The sequence below is a fragment of the Myxocyprinus asiaticus genome, chromosome 21, assembly GCF_019703515.2.
Source record: "Myxocyprinus asiaticus isolate MX2 ecotype Aquarium Trade chromosome 21, UBuf_Myxa_2, whole genome shotgun sequence".
NCBI lineage: Eukaryota > Metazoa > Chordata > Actinopteri > Cypriniformes > Catostomidae > Myxocyprinus > Myxocyprinus asiaticus.
Genome location: NC_059364.1, coordinates 15,993,233 through 16,010,127, shown reverse-complemented (window position 1 = coordinate 16,010,127; position 16,895 = coordinate 15,993,233). Strand labels below are relative to the sequence as shown.

At 38.7% G+C, this 16,895-nt stretch overlaps 1 protein-coding gene across 1 annotated transcript; it reads left to right on the top strand.

The window, feature by feature from the left end:
* The first annotated feature begins 290 nt into the window (after positions 1-290).
* Positions 291-16,690, top strand: LOC127412213 (galectin-related protein A-like). Its single transcript, XM_051648415.1, has 4 exons — positions 291-411; positions 810-898; positions 15,103-15,292; positions 15,460-16,690. The coding sequence occupies exons 1-4, from the start codon at positions 385-387 to the stop codon at positions 15,601-15,603; spliced, it is 450 nt and encodes a 149-aa protein (XP_051504375.1). The 5' UTR covers positions 291-384; the 3' UTR covers positions 15,604-16,690.
* Positions 16,691-16,895: the final 205 nt, after the last annotated feature.

Here is a 16,895-nt window from a genome sequence, read left to right as displayed (position 1 = left end):
GTAGCATATTTCTGGAATAATAAGACTCGGGTTTAATTTGAAACCAATGGGGTACATCACTGGTGCTTATTATTAAAAACTGAGATCAAATAAGGTCACAAAATCTTTGCCAAAAATAATAATGTAAAACAGGTGAAATGGGGACTTTATTAATTTTTTCATTTATTTTTTAAATCATTCTCAAGTCACTACTGTATTTTGTCAGCATCACTGCCCTGCCTGAGACGGTTTCTATGGAAACGCGAAGGCGCGAGGCGGGGTTCTCAATGTCAACGCCGGTCTCGCGCACTGTGATGATCAATCCCGTACGTGACAGCTATTGTCCTCGCGCTTCAAACGCAACACATACAAGACTAAAATAAAGCCACTGCGATTGAGGAAAGCATGACAGATAAGGGAAACATCCGAGAGGTAAGAATGATGACGAGGATTTTAGAGTTCATCAGTTACACACCGATTGAATTAGGAACAATGTCTTACGCACTGGGATAAATATATTATGTCTCAATATTAATACAAATCATATGTTATATATATTTGACTGCTACAATGTTAAATTATAATAATAATTTATTTAAGAGTAATTTTCATATTTAACTGCATTGTAAATCAGTAATCAAGCCAGTAAACTGAGCAAAGGATAACGGTTTGCACAGCACAGCCATTCTTTTCTGGACACGCAATGTTTCAGCGAGGATTTGGGATTTCGTGATGATTCTTAAATTTGTGCATTTTTATAACTGATACATTTGTTTGGGCTGTACAGCAGCAGACAGTTGCATGACAGTGAAATATTACTGTTCCTGCAGGAGGAGGACTATGTCGGGGAGATCAAAGGGGGTTTACGGCCGACCATGAGGCTGATAGTGATGGGTATTGTTCACAAGCAGCCGAAGAGGTTCGTATCAGACACACCTGTCTGTGCCTTCGCCAACACTTGCGTTCATTTATCTACTGTCACATCGCGCGTTCAGAATGACTGTGTTCATTGAGGATGAGACCACAGACGCGCCTCTACGGTAAAACAATGAGACGGTTGTATCGGGGATTAAACCGTTTAACGTCTCTAGTTCACACAGGGCGAGAAGAAAACATGGGTGCCAACAAAGAATAACGAACTCATTTTAATTGCATCAAATAATTCCGGTGAAAAACTAAGCATTGGTCAACAATGTTATGCTTACAGAGAAAAGTATTTGGTTTTCCAGCTGTTGCTGTCCACTTTTATTTTGCCAGCGTGGGAAAGGGTCAGTTCCCATGAAGGCTTAGCCGACCAGATCAGGGAAAGAGATAGGACAATTCTGGCCATATTTGGCAAAGGGGTTAAAGGCAGTATTCAAAAGCAAAAATGACTAAGAAGTTTTCGTTTTCTAAGTTTTCTTTATATATTCTTAAATATTCAAGGTTGAGGAAATGTTATAGTTTACAAATCAGCCATAAAAACCCTTACTGAGGAGGGCATTTATACGTCCTTCTCAGTGGAGTTTACTGCTCTGGCTTACTATGTAGTTTCCCTTTAGGAAGGCCAAAATAACTTATAACCCATCAATTGCTTATTCATAATAGTAATAATGTAATGTGATTTAATCTGGAATGTCCCAAATGACAAGGGCAGTAAGGGCGCAACAGTCTGGTTCCAGAAGTAAAAATCGTATACATTTTCTCCATAGTGGAATACATTTTTAACAATAACTTATAAACCTTTAAAGACATTCTGTGAGCTCTAAAGGATGTTCCTCGATGGCATAAGCTTCTGTTGAAGCCATCAATCCTCATTATGTTATGTTCATTTAAAAAAAAGAATAAAAAAAAAGTATAGTGTCATTTCTGGTGAACCACTTCACTGCCCATGATCCTGAAGGGAAACAATCCAACAATCAGAGAATCGCAGGGAACAAAGCCCGCCAAACGAGCCCAGCAGCAACCGCCCACTAACAAGACGTGATGTGAAAGACACATCATCGGTCTCCCAACACTCTCAAACTTTTTCTGTTTGCATTTATTTTAATATTTTGCGATACAATTTAAATATATTGTTCCTATACACTTATAATAAGCAAATTGAAAACAATAGTTTTTATATTTTTTTAATAATTTTTGAAGGGAAATTTCACCCAAAAATGAAAATTCTCATTTATTCACCTTCATGCTATCCCAGATGGGTATGACTTTATGTAGAAAAGGCCCCTCTTTTGTATTATAGGTATAGTTTGGTTCAAGCGCCCCCCCCTCCCAGCTTTGGAGCGTATTACTTCATCAGTGGGATTTTCCCAACACACTCTCACAGCGAAATCGTCAGGATTCGTACGACTTTTCTAAACTTGGCAAATTCGTATGTTATTGTGCAACTGCACTCGTTTGAATTCCTTTCACTGCAGCCAATGATGTCGCTGGACATCGTTTCCATCTAACACACGACAATTACTTGCTTCTGTCACACACAACAGCTTCCTATCATGTTTACACACTCTATTGAATAGTTAAGTTTAGATAAGGGGTTTGGGTTAGGGCATAATATTAATAAATATGTCCTTAACGCCTTGTGCGCAGAACTCGCTCTTACTTCCGCATTAGACATCTGGGAATTTGCACGTGATGAAGTCGTATGAGTGTATGCGAACAACATCGTGCGAGACCATACGAAATAGCCAACTCAAAATATTTATGACTTTTCATGAGATCGGGTTGGAATTTCCCCTTTGAAATGATAACTGTAACATCTGGAAGGAAGTCTCGAGAGCTGGATCTAGGTGCGGCGAAACAGTATTTAATAAAATAAACTAAGTACAGAATTACGGTGTAAACACAGGAACAAAAGAAACATCCATGATGGGAAACCACAGGAACAGAGAAAACATACACGACGGGCACTGGTCATACACAGGAGGTCAAAACACGTAACAACTGACAAAGACTAGGTAAACAACAGGGCATTAAATACACAATGGATAATGAGTTAATGAAAGACAGGTGAAAACAATCGAGGACAGCTGGCAATGATGAGGGAAGGGAATTATGGGAAGTGTAGTCCGGGAGGAACAGATGACGGGGAGAAACACAAGACAAACAACAGTGAATCATGACAATAACGGTAGGGATGGGTGATAACACTTATTTTCTTTTCGATCTGATACCAATAATTGGATTTACCCTTACAAAGAAAAGATTAGCAAGCAATTTTAGCACATTAGACCCCTTTAAGTGGACCAAAAAGTTAACTGAGTGAAAAGGGACCCAGTTCTCTTTGCATTCACACTGTTTGTAACCTTCAAAGTGGGCTCAGATCTCTTTTTGGTCCACTTAACCTGTTACATGGTCTCGGTCCATTTTGTTTCACACTGTGTTGTTTTGTGCAACCCAGCCCACTTTTTAAAAAAAATTATATTGATTATAATTCTTATTATTAGGGCTGTATTTAATGTTTAGAGTACAATTAGCTCTACAAATTAACTTATAGAATTCATTAAACATATTTAATGCTCTTAAAAAGAACAAGCAGCATGAGTACAGGTGTCTGTGTTTGAAAAAAACACTAATTTTTTTGATCTTCAGTATCAATAAAACATCTTTCATGGTAAGACAAAACGTAATTTGTTTACTTGGTGCCATATCAACACTATACAGATAAAAAAAATAACAGCAAAAATGAAAAACCTTTGGAAGATATCACCTAATGTTCATTTTACTGTAAAAAGTAAAAAATTCACACAAAGGTTCAATTTCATCTCAGTTTTTATTGTTAATTTAAAACAAGGCAAACTTGGTATCATTTTAATCTCCAATCTGTTAGCTAGTACCTTGCATAGACATTTAATTATTATCTAGCCGGGTTTAAATCCCTGTTGCGCTGATGGGGCACATTGTAACACTGCATTACAACTTGTCCCAATTAGAACAAACTATATGCAATTCCATGCAGTCAGACATGTAATTTACATAGTTCCCCTTTATGTGTTTATGTGTTGTGTCAATCAGTCAATGCATTACTTCGGCCAATGCTGTAGCTTTGTTGTGCATTTATTGTCGTGTCAAAATTATTGCTATATAATATATGACAAAGTAAATAAATGGCTTTTATTTATATAATATTTAGTTTATCTTCTATTTATTTTAATTAGATCAGATACAGTTGTTAGAGGGGGATTTTACATGGTCATGTGGTCATGTTACAATGTGTCCCTCACCTGTTTCAACGTGCCCTGCCTATGGGCAATTTGATTTTACTTTCCCTCTTTCCAGGTAGATGGTGTAAAAAGTTTATTCTGTATTCATGAAACAAGACCACATATTTGTACCAGACGTGTGAAATTAATGTGAAAAAGGAAAAATACTTTGAACCCCAAGTGCATTTACACAAACTTACTAAAAACCAAAAAGTGTTAGTCTGTGCCCTGCTCTCCCCAAATAAGTAATATTATAGATATGCAATATTATATTACATTTTGTTTTATACATTAAAAGAGTAATGCAGTAGAACTAAATGCATTGTATTTGTATGAAAACAGGCCTACTGTATTTAGAGGCAAAATTCAACTTTAAATTTATGAAAATTAGTCATTAACAACAAAAAATAAGACTGATCACGATTGATGTTTAATCTACTAACAGCATGGGGTTACATCCATTCATAGAATACAATAGTAATATATTCCTGTCGTAATATATTAACTTTCAACTCTCAGCATTCCAAGCCAATTCCAAGCTGGTTAAACCCTCAAATCTTTATTTGCAGAGAGAGAATACTGAAAAAAGACATTCCAGTTTGTGTCGTGTGGAGTTTCCATAAGTTTCATTGACTTATGTATGCTTCTCTAAAGGGATAGATCCAAAAATGAAATATCTCTCATCATTTACTCACCCTCATGCATCCCAGATATGAATGACTTTCTTCTGCAGATCACAAATGACGATTTTTAGAAGAATATCTCAGCTCTGTAGGTCCTCACAATGCAAGTTAATGGTGACCAGAACTTTGAAGCCCAAAAATCACATAAAGGCCCCAAAAAAGTAATCCATAAGACTCCAGTGGTTAAATCTATATCTTCAGAAGCGATATGAAAAGTGTGGGTGAGAAACAGATCAATATTTAAGTCCTTTTTTACTATAAATCTTCACATTTTGAAAGTGAAAGTGGAGATTTATAGTAAAACAACAGTCTTAAATATTGATCTGTTTTTCACCCACACCTATCATTTTGCTTCTGAAGACATATATTACACCACTGGAGTCTTGTGGAGTACTTTTATTCTGCCTTTATATGCTTTTTGGACCTTCAAAGTTCTGGTGACCATTAGGGCTGCAACTTAAGTTTATTTTGATAATCGACTAATTTAATGATTATTAGAACGATTATTCGACTATTCTGCGATTATTGCAACGATTAATCATTAGCTCTTAACCGACTATTCAGATTGTGCCCCGACTTAAAATGTTGTATTAAACGTGCTTACTAACAATAAAGAGGACAAGATCATCTTTTAAAAGTACCTCTAAATGACATTCAGTGAATTCAAGGAAAAAATACTTCTTAAGTTTTAATTCAGTAAAAAAAAAAAAAAATTACTGCAAAAAACTGTTTTTGTCTTGTTTTCCATTTAAAATTGTCTAAAAATCCTTAAAACAAGATACATTTACTTGAGAAGCAACATATAAGATATTTAGACTTGCTTTAAGAGAATGTCTCTTAAATATAAGTGTATTTTGTATATAAGTGTATTATTTCACTTGGTTATACTTCTGCGAGTGCAGTAAAGACAAAATATACTTATAATTCAGGATCTGTTTTCTAAAAGCAAGTCTAAATATCTTCTATGCTGCTTCTCGGGTGAATGAATTTTTTTAAAGGATTTTTAGATATTTTTAAATATTTGTATTTTTAATATTATATTCAACATTCTCAGATAACAATTTTTTCTTCTGCAGTATAGCTGCTAAAGAAACATTTTTTATGATTTCTTGGGATAAAATGGGTAATTTAAAATACAATTTTTAGTCATTATTCAAGTCAATATTTTATTTTTATTTATTTATTTTTTACATTTGTGAGCCTAAGCAGACAATTATTAGACTTCTGTTTTGTTTACCTTTACAAAAACTTAACCATAGTTTCAGTACAGTAACTATAGTTTAACCATGGGATTTAGTTAAACCATAGTTACCACACAATTAACCATGGTTACTACTACAATATTACTGTAGTAAAACCATGGTTTCAGCCCCCCAAAAAACACGGTTACTACAATATTACTTTAGTAAAACCATGGTTAACTATTTTTTTTAATTATTATTAACAACAATTACACACACAATTATAAAAATAAGAAATGTCACCTTTAGATATGGTGTTCTTTTAGTGTGAATTTACTCCAGAAGCAGTACCAATGTATAGAAGAACATCTGCTAATGTACAAGAAGCTACAAGTCTGTTCTGCTGTGGTGAAACACATTAAAGTACATTTACTTGACTCTGACCGGATGCCTTGTGAATGTTCACTCCATCAGTGCCTACTGCAGCATAATTTACAAGTGGTCCTTCAAGCCGGATACGGAGCTGTCACAAGAAGATGTATCAGAGTAATCCTGACACCAGATCTGAGCCTCTTGAGCTCATTGTCAGACCTCAGAAATCAGTATGACTCCCTAGTTACTTATCAGACTTTGAGCTCCCAAGTGTGTTTCATCGGAAATATCAGTCATCCAACAGAGCAGACACTTCTTTTCTTGAACTGAGTGAAGATGTGGAGCCACAAGAAGTGACCTTTATGGAGTTTACTGCCACAGCCTCTGAACGTCATTCCAATCTACAGCATTGGCAGGCATTAGATCAATGGAGTTCCATCAGGGAAATCGAACAGCAGCATACACATTTTTCTCCTTATTCATACATATCAGTAGAGATCTTAGCAGATTTTCAGCAGTTGAGGAGAGAGAATGAGGAACTATGCTGTCGAGATCAGGTTCCATTAGGGTTGGGAATCGTAAGGAATTTTACGATTCCGATTCCTCTTGCCGATTCCGGTTCCTTAACAGTTCCAGTAACGATTCCAGTAATTCTTTTAGTACTTTTTTTTAAAATAATGATTTAGAAATGAGAAATGCAATTCTTACTGCATTTACTACCCTCTGCTGTCTGTTACCAAATAATGAGATAATTTCAGATTTGTACAGAGCAGATAGAACAAATCAAAAATAAATTTAATACAGTTCTTGTAAAAGGTGTGTTTGCGGACGTTTTAGAGACATAAGTACAATCCAATAATAGATCCTTACTCTATTTTAAATAAAGAAATGTAAAACCAACACAAAATGTGATGCCATATTTCATTCATTCATTTATTATTTTATAAAATTCCACTTATTACAACAAAAAACATGCGACACAGCAGGTCATCATTAAATAAACAGTAACAGTTTCAGAGACAGTTTAGACTGTGTTTAGTGGCCTAATGTTGTACTTAAGGCTTGTGAGACTTCAACAGTTCTTATTTAATTTCGAGTTGGACATTCGTAACTTGCACAACAGTATAAGATTACTTGTATACTGGAAGCGCTGTATGTTTCGCGCTGAAGATTCAAAAGAACCAGCACATTAGTATGGTTCTTTCTGGATAGGACTTTACCAGAAGCACCATATGTTTTGCGCTGTTGATTCAAAAGAACCGGCTCCTTTGAATAATTATTTCGGGAATTGAACTGTACCGGAAGTGCATATGTTTCATGCTGTAAAAAGAGCTGGCTCGAGATTTGTTCAATTGGGAATTAAATACACTGGTAGAACTGTTGAATCAGTAGAGGGCAGCGCTGCTGCAGAGATGTTCTGCTGGAAACACTATCAGAGTATTTGAGCACAGTGTTCCAGCCACATCAGCGGAAAATTGCATGCAGGAGACCCATTAACAGAACCGAAAGTCACGAAGATCATGCGATTCTGGTATTTTTTAAAGAATGGAACCGGTTCTGAACAAGAACTGTTACTCTGTTCCCAACCCTAGGTTCCATCAGCTATCATGGAACTCAGTGGGTTAGAGAAAAGGAATTAGGCTCATGAAGCAAAGGTTAATGAGCTTAGGACCTCTAGCCAGTCAGAACATTATTCGATAACAACTTCACCTGTCCCACAGCCTCGCCATCATGTCCATCAGAGAACAAAGGAGATTGAGAAGCCTGTACCAATGCCTCAAACAAGACAGACCAAGAAAGTGAGTGAGAAAACTGAAGGTCAACCATATCAGGACTGCATTTCAAACCTAGCTGAGAGACTGAAGCGGTTAGTAATGTCAGAATATCAGAGTTATTCCCAACCTACCTTACCTCATCAGTCTTCTTCCCTGAGGTCCTCAACCTTCACCAGAACTGATGACTCCTTTAACCAACACATATTGGTTCACCATCAGTCTGAGCAGCTCCCTCAACCTAGTCAAGTGTATACATATAGAGGGCCAGCACCCACAATTCCATACTTCCTCAACACTGACCCATGAGAGTTTTCAAGAGTTTTAAGAATAGCTCTTGAGAACATTTTTCCAGCTGACGCTACAGAGAGGTTCAAATTTCAAATACTTGTAGACCCTCTGAAATTGGAAGAAGCCCTGCTCATTGCAGATTCCTACTGTAAATCCCCCTACCCTTTTTCAGATACTATGGAAGCACTTAAAAAAATAGTACGGACAACCTCATCAGCTGGCTCTACACAGAATAGCAGAGCTTATTGATGGACAACCGTCACCAGCAGAGATGTGAAAGCCTTTAGGATGTTTGCCTTAAGAGTTTGATTCTTAGTCAGCATGTTGGATCAGCTGGGACGAAAGGCCAGGTCGAACTTGAATGCGGCTCCCACGTCTCAAGGAGAACTAGCTTTAGAAGGTTCATCCACCATAACAAGGTTCCTACTCCTACCTTGCTTGATTTATCATCCCTAATTGTACCCTATGCAAGAGCTGCAATCGTAAACACTTGCTTGTTCTGCATGAGGTGAATGATAGATTTTCAGAGAAAATGGCTGAGCGCTCCAAGGAGAAAGCTCCGGAGAGCTGTCTAGTGAACACAACAGCAGAGATGCTGTACCTTGATTTCCCTACAGGAAACTGCCAAGTCTTGCTGAAGATCTGTACGGTGCTTCTGAGAAATGGAGATCATTGTTTGGAGACTTACATTATTTTGGACGATGGGTCTGAACGAACGATTCTCCTTCATTCTGCAGCGCAGCAACTGAGGTCAGCCAGAAGAGTTAGTTCTGCGTACCGTACGTCAATATCTACACATCATATGCAGTACTGCTGTGTCATTTACAGTCTCTCCTGCTTTCCAGTCAAAGATAGCCTTCAAGATTCATGTTGCATTCACTGCTGAACCCCTAGGACTGGCTGAACATACTTATCCAATCAGTGAGTTGCAGCAAAGGTATCAGCATCTACAGGGATTACCAATGCAACAGATTGATTCTGTCCAACCTGTCCTCCTCATCGTGTCTGACTATTCACATCTTATCACACCAGTTGAGCATGTGCATTTAAGTCCACCAGCTGGACCTGCTGCTATCAGAACTCACTTAGGGTGGACCCTGCAGGAAATTATGGCAACTTGATGTGCTCCCTTATCACAGTGAAAAAGTCCAGCACAAGAGCTGAGCAAAGATCCAGCACAAGCATCAGCTTATCAGATGGAAATGAAGAAGTTAGAGGGAGCTAGGTATGCTATTGTAATATCTCCCGACACTGTGAAGCAGACAACAGAGCCATGGTATATTCCCCACCACATGACTCAACGGGAAGAACAGGTTTGAATTAAACTGTTCCTTCTACTACTCAAAAGGGGAGAACCTGAATAAGTTATTGCTACCAGGTCCCACTCTGGGCCCTTTCCTGATGTCAGTCTTGCTGAGGTTCCGTGAGCTCAATGTAGCTTTGAGTAGTGACATTAGAGGAATGTTTCACCAGGTGCGGCTGCTTCCAGAAGATCACCCTCTATTGAGATTCCTCTGGAGAGACTTCAAAAGAGAAGAGCCGCCCCAGGTGTACAAGTGGCAAGTTCTTCCCTTCAGGATGACATGCAACCCCTGCTGTGCGACATTTGCCTTACAAAAACACATCATGGACTACAGTAAAACCGGGGAAGATGTGAAAGTATGTATAGAGAAGTCCTTTTATGTGGATAACTTCCTCCAAAGTTTCAGTTCAGAAGAGGAAGCCAAGTCACTGGCATCAAAGTTGCAAGATCTCCTTGCCACAGGTGGGTTTGATCTACGGTAGTGGGTGAGTAATACACCTTCTGTGCTGAGCCATATGCCATCCAGTGTAAGATCATCCAACATTGAGTTGTGGTTAACAAAAGGTCAACCAGGGGCCTGAGTAGCTCAGCAGGTATTTACGCTGACTACCACCCCTGGAGTCATGAGTTCAAATCCAGGGCGTGCTGAGTGACTCCAGCCAGGTCTCCTAAGCAACCAAATTGGCCCGGTTGCTTGGGAGGGTAGAGTTACATGAGGTAACCTCCTCATGGTCGCGATTAGGGGTTCTCGCTCTCAATGGGGCACGTGGTAAGATGTGTGTGGACCACAGAGAGTAGCATGAGCCTCCACACGCTGGGAGTCTCTGCGGTGTCATGCTCAACGAGCCACATGATAAGATGCGCGGATTGACAGCCTCGGAAGCGGAGGCAACTGAGACTTATCCTCCGCCACCTGGATTGAGGTGAGGAACCGCGCCACCACGAGGACCTACTAAATAGTGGGAATGGGGCATTCCAAATTGGGAGAAAAAGGGGATAAAATAAAAAAAGAATAAAAAAATAACATAAGGTCAACCAGATGCTCAAGAATCAACACTGGGACTACACTGGTGCTGTTGTTTGGACACATTGTCTTACAAGTATTGTCCCATCATCTGTTCTGTCCCTCTGGGTTATATTGTCCCTCACACCACAAGGGCCAAGGTCCTAGTCCAGCGCCTGTGGGACAAGAAATGGGAATGGGACAATCCCCAGCTACCAAATGAGTTGCTGCAGGCTTGGCAAGCATGAGAGAGAGAGTGGCCAGATCTCCAACTGATCTCTCTTCCCTGGTGTTATATTACTACTGAGTTGGATACCTCCCAGATTATTAGAGACATTCACATCTTCTGCGATGCCTCAGAGCAAGCCTATGGCTCTGTCGCTTACCTGCACACCAAAGGTCCTCAGGGTCACATAAAGGTAGCGTTCTTAACAGCGAGGTCTAGAGTTGCCCCCAAGAAGCAGCAGTCGAATCCCCAGCTAGAGTTGTGTGCTGCTTTAAAAAAAAATTGAAATCGGAACTCAGTCTTCCCATATGGCATGTTTCCCTGTGGTCAGATTCCACCACGGTGTTAACATGGATCAGAGCTGAATCATGTCACTTTGAAGTATTCGTCGGAACACGGGTGGCGGAGATCCATGAACTGACTGACCCAGTAGTCTGGCATTACGTGCATTCGAAAAGCAATCCTGCCGAAGATATTATGCACGGTAAGACACTAGCAGAGCAGGCCAATTTGAGTCGGTGGAACCAAGGTCCACAATTCCTCCTTCAGTCCCCTGGTCAGTGGCCTAAGAGTCTTCTTCTCCACCTAGAGGATGAGGATGAAGAGCTGAAGTGAAGAATCTTCTGCAGACTTTCAGTTCCTACCTCAAGTCAGGAAAGTCCTTACCAAAGAGCAGTTATCTCCTGCACCTCGCTCCATAGTTTGATGGCACTACACAACTCGTTAGAGTCGGTGGTCATCTCAGAAGGTCAGAACATTTGCATGAGTTTACCATTCACCCCATAGTCCTTGATGCACAACACCCCCTCACAAAGTTGATTATTCAGAATTTTGATGCCAGGTTACACCATCCAGGACCAGAATGCGTCTTTGCAGAAGTGTGACACAAGTACTGGATACTCAGAGGGAGGGAAGTGATTCAACAGCATCAAAGGGTATGCATAGGCTGTTGGGCATGGAAGGGTAAACCCAGTATGCCCAAGATGGCTGATCTGCCCCAGGCCAGACTGCGCTTGTTTCAGCCAGCTTTCTATTCCACTGGAGTAGATTGTTTTGGACCATACATAATTAAGATTGGATGCAGAAATTAGAAACGGTGGGGCATTATATTTGAATGTCTTTACAACACGATCCATCCACCTAGACTTACTGAGCAATATCGACGCTGATTCGCATCTGATGGCACTCAGATGATTAATCGCCCGTAGGGGTAAGACCTTTGAGATAATTTCCGACCAAGGGACAAACTTCCGGGGTGGCGATCGGGAGCTTTGAGAATCCTTTGCAGCTCTCCACCCTTTGTTGCAAGAGTAATTAGCCAGCCAAAAGATTCGATTCCGATTCAATCCACCGGGTGCACCACACTTCGGGGGCTGCTGGGAGAGGGAAATACGCTCCCTCAGAACTGCCCTCTGTGTTACTCTTGGTGATCAGATTGTGACAGAAGATGTCTTGTGGACTGTACTGGTTGAGATTGAGGGCATTCTCAACTCTAAGCCTCTCGGTTACACCTCCTCAGATGTTGCAGACCTTGATCCGTTCACTCCGAACATGCTGCTGATGGGGCGGCCAGACTCATCTCTATCCCAAGTGGTGTATCCAAAGCCTGAGATGTTGAGTAGATGGAGATGGAGGCACAGTCAGCTGTTAGCTGACCATTTCTGGAAACATTTCTTCCGCAGCTACCTGCCAGGACTACAATCACGGCAAAGATGGAACACTGAGTCAGAGGCCTTGAAAATTGGAACTACAATTATGATCCTAGACCAGCAACTCCCTCATGCTCTATGGCCAGTTTGACAGGTCATTAAAGTTTTCCCTGGAGATGTTGGTAGAATTAGGAGTGCTGAAGTTAAAGTTAAGGACAAAACTTACCTTCGCCCAGTTTCCTGCCTCATTAGTCTCCCTGCTCTACCAGACTGAGAGTTCCTTGATGTTGCTTTTTCTGATTTACACATTTACATGTGGGGGCAGCTGTAGAAAAGGCCCCTCTTTTGTATTATGCAACAAAATGTAATTCATTGTAGATCATTTGTGATGTAATAATGACAAGACTTACAGTATTTCATATAATTCTGTTTATTTCTGTTGATTCATTTCAATAATATCAGTATTCTAATTCTGGTCCCTTTTGTTTTATACGTAGAACCACACACACACACACAAACTCACTTACATGCAGGGTTGGGAGGGTTACTTTTGAAATGTATTTCACTACAGATTACAGAATACATGCTGTAAAATATCATTTATAACATATTCCATTAGATTACTCAAGGTCAGTAACATATTCTAAATACTTTGGATTACTTCTTCAGCACTGGTAGATTTTTTCACTTGTTTTGACTATAAAAACTCTGCCAGTACAGTAATGCAAAATACACATGTTAAAAATACATTCCCTGATAAACCTAAATATCTCATGCATTGTTGTTTCTAAAACAAGATTAATCAAATTGATCTTGTTTAAGAATTTTTTTAGATATTTTCACAGGAAAACAATACAATTTTTTTTATCAAGAATAAGATTTTTGCCCTAATATCAAAGGTCTTACTAGAAAAAAATTAATTATGATCCAATGTGAATTTTCTTGATAAAAAAGTATGATCGTGCCTGGTAACATGTGCATGTAAATGGCTAGCATTTTAGCTTAGCATAAAGCTGACAATTCACACAAGGTTTATTTCAATTTCTTCTGCTCCAAACTTCAAACGTACTTCTCTGTCTGCTCGTATGAATGTAACACATCATAAGAAAGTGTTTCACCCCTGTTCAACTGCTCTTTGGATCTCATTATTTATATGTATAAATGTTTCCATCTGAAAGGACTAAATATTAAATGAAACAAATGACAATAAAATGCAAAGTAATCTATACAGTAATCAAAATACTTTTTGAATGTAACTGTATTCTAATTACCAATGATTTCAATTGTAACTGTAGTGGAATAGTTACATATATTTTGTATTTTAAACACGAAATCCCGTTACATGTATTCCGTTACTACCCAAACCTGCTTACATGCATGCATAAACCCAGATCCTCAAATCAACCAATGTATAGAAGAACATCTGCTAATGTACAAGAAGTTACAAGTCTGTTCTGCTGTGGTGAAACACATTAAAGTACATTTACTTTACTTTGATTGGACGCCTTGTGACTGTTCACTTTCCATCAGTGCCTACTGCAGTATAATTTACACTTTCCTTCTTCTGCTGATCACAAAGATTTTTAGAAGAATATTTCAGCTCTGTTGGTCCATTCAATTCAAAGAATGATGGCTAGAACTTTGAAGCTCCAAAAAGCACATAAAAGCAGCAAAAGTAATCCATAAGACTTCAGTGGTTAAATCCGTATCTTTAGAAGCGATATGATAGGTGTGGTCCTTTTTCACTATAAATTCTCCTTCCTGCCCAGTAGGTGATGAATGATCTGTGTCTCACCCACATCTATCATATCGCTTCTGAAGATATAGATTTAACCTCTGGAGTCCTATGGATTTCTTTTATGTTGCCTAAATATGCTTTTTGGAGCTTTAAAGGTCTGGCCACAGAGCTGAGATATTCTTCTAAAAATCTTTGTATTCTGCAGAAGAAAGAAAATCATACACATCTGGAATGGCATGAGGGCAAGTAAATGATGAGAACATATTTATTTTTGGATGAGCTATCCCTTTAATTTGATTGTGTCATTCGCACTGTTTCATGGGATTGTAGTTCATGTCCTCATTAAAGTACACAGTCTGGTAACTTTGTCTTTTTGGACAATTTTCAAATAATTTTTTACTTAAAATCAAAGTTTGTGATGGTGTGATTCACCTCGGAGCTGGTTTATTTGGTTAGTGGCTTAGAACTCTTTTATGAAGGTTTTATGAAATTCCTATGGAAATATTTTTTATAGGAAAAATACTTACTGAACCAAGACATCTAATAAACTGGACTGGCAGTGTTGCACTCTTTATTAACTCAAATTGAGTCAGTTTGTTCTGTTAAAAATGCACAAAATAGTGTTAAACGCACAAATCTCTCCCCCCCCCCCCCCCTCTCTCTCTCTCTCTCTCTCTCTCTCTCTCTCTCTCTCTCTCTCTATGTCTGACCGTCTCCTTAGTATGGTAGTGTTAGTGTCATGCCAGTCTAAAGGAGAGGGGGATGAGGAAACAGAGGGTGATGTGGGGCTGGAGCTGAAGGTGAACTTTCCAGAAAAGGCTGTGCTTCGTAACGCTCGTCTGTCTGGGCAGTGGGGTGCTTCAGAGACTGCCCTCTCTTTTTTCCCCTTTGCTGCAGGAGAGTCCTTTAAGGTAGACTATGGTGTGTATGTGTGTGTGTGTGTGTGCATTTGGAAGGACTGATCACAGCTGATAAGTAAATCTTTGCTGATGTCACACCTACAATGTGTGAGGGTGTTTCATATAGAATGCATTACACTTTGTTCAGCTAATTTTTTTCATTTTTTTATATCTTTTAGATGGAGATTGTGTGTGAGCATCAGCAGTTCCGTATTCTGGTGGATGGGCAGCCCTTGTGTGGTTTTTCACACAGACTGGCTCAGCTAGCTTCTCTAACTTCTCTTAGAGTCTATGGAGATCTACAGCTCACCAAAGTGGCTTGAGCAAGATGGGATTAGCCTGCAATGATGACACAGACTATTCATAGAACCAACTCAACTGAGGTTTTAGAACCCTAAGCCTACTGTACACAAGTCTTATAGTTCCAGAACTCTCTCAGTTGATTTAAAACTTCTAGAACTCCTTTTCAGTTGGTTCTGGGTTTGCTTTGGTAGGCTAAGTGGACTTTTTAAATTTCTCCAGTGATTGTCATTTGCAGTGAAATGGTTACAAAGACTTTTTCAAAGGGCTTTACTGTACGTTTAGAAACATTTGTATTAGGGAATCTATAAAGAAGCTTTGTTACCTCATGTACAACCAACTTTAAACCCAATCCAATCCATTCCATTACTATAAACTTAGAACTCACTGAGTTGAGACAGATAACGTATTTTATGTTCGTGAGTGAATCAACCAGAATTCTTTTTTTTTTTTTCTCAGCACCATGTTATTCTGTCTTCTAGTGCTTATATATTATTGTTCTTTAGTAAAGGTATTCATGTCATCATTTCAGATTGAGGCCCAACTAGATATCTTAAACTTATACATCTTTAAAATAACTAATACCTAAAATGTTTTGTTTGCTTTGTGATTAGATATGGATAAGTTAATTTGGCTCTTTGATTCGGCAGTTAGTGCCTTTTTTTGTTCTTATAGATGCACTTATACAAGAGAGTTAACTGGTTGGTAGTTAACTGTTGTAGTACAAATTCATCTGTAATAACATGATATATTTTGCCTGTCTTAGATTTACATTTACATAAAAAAAACGGTTATGTTAGTTTAACAATTAGTTCAATAATTTGAACAGAATAACTGAGAATCAGAAGAGAATCATTTTTCTTTGTTTTTCATCTGAATGTACTGCTGAGCAGCTTGATGGAAAATCAGAGAAATTAAATGCCTTTTGCGCCGTTTCATTAAGAACCTAAGCATTGACTCCCGAATGTTCACTTTAAAATGCAATTGTATTGGTTTGAAGAAAATGGACTCAAAGTCTGAAGGCTTGTGCTCTGTCTGTACTTTTGATGGTGCTGTCAATTTACTGTCTTATGCTGCAAATTTAGCATGTATTCAATAACAATGTTTACATCTAATAATCACAATATGTAAACAGTAAACTTTTCTTAACCTTTCTTACAGATCTGATTTGAATTGTGTTTTTAAATGTGTGTGTGTGAGAGAGAGAGAGTGTTAGGGCAAGTATTAGAAAAAAAAAACACATATGCGTAATGTGTGTTTTGAACCATAGCAACAAGCTTACAGCTTGTGCAATAGAAAGGCAGTTCTGTTAACT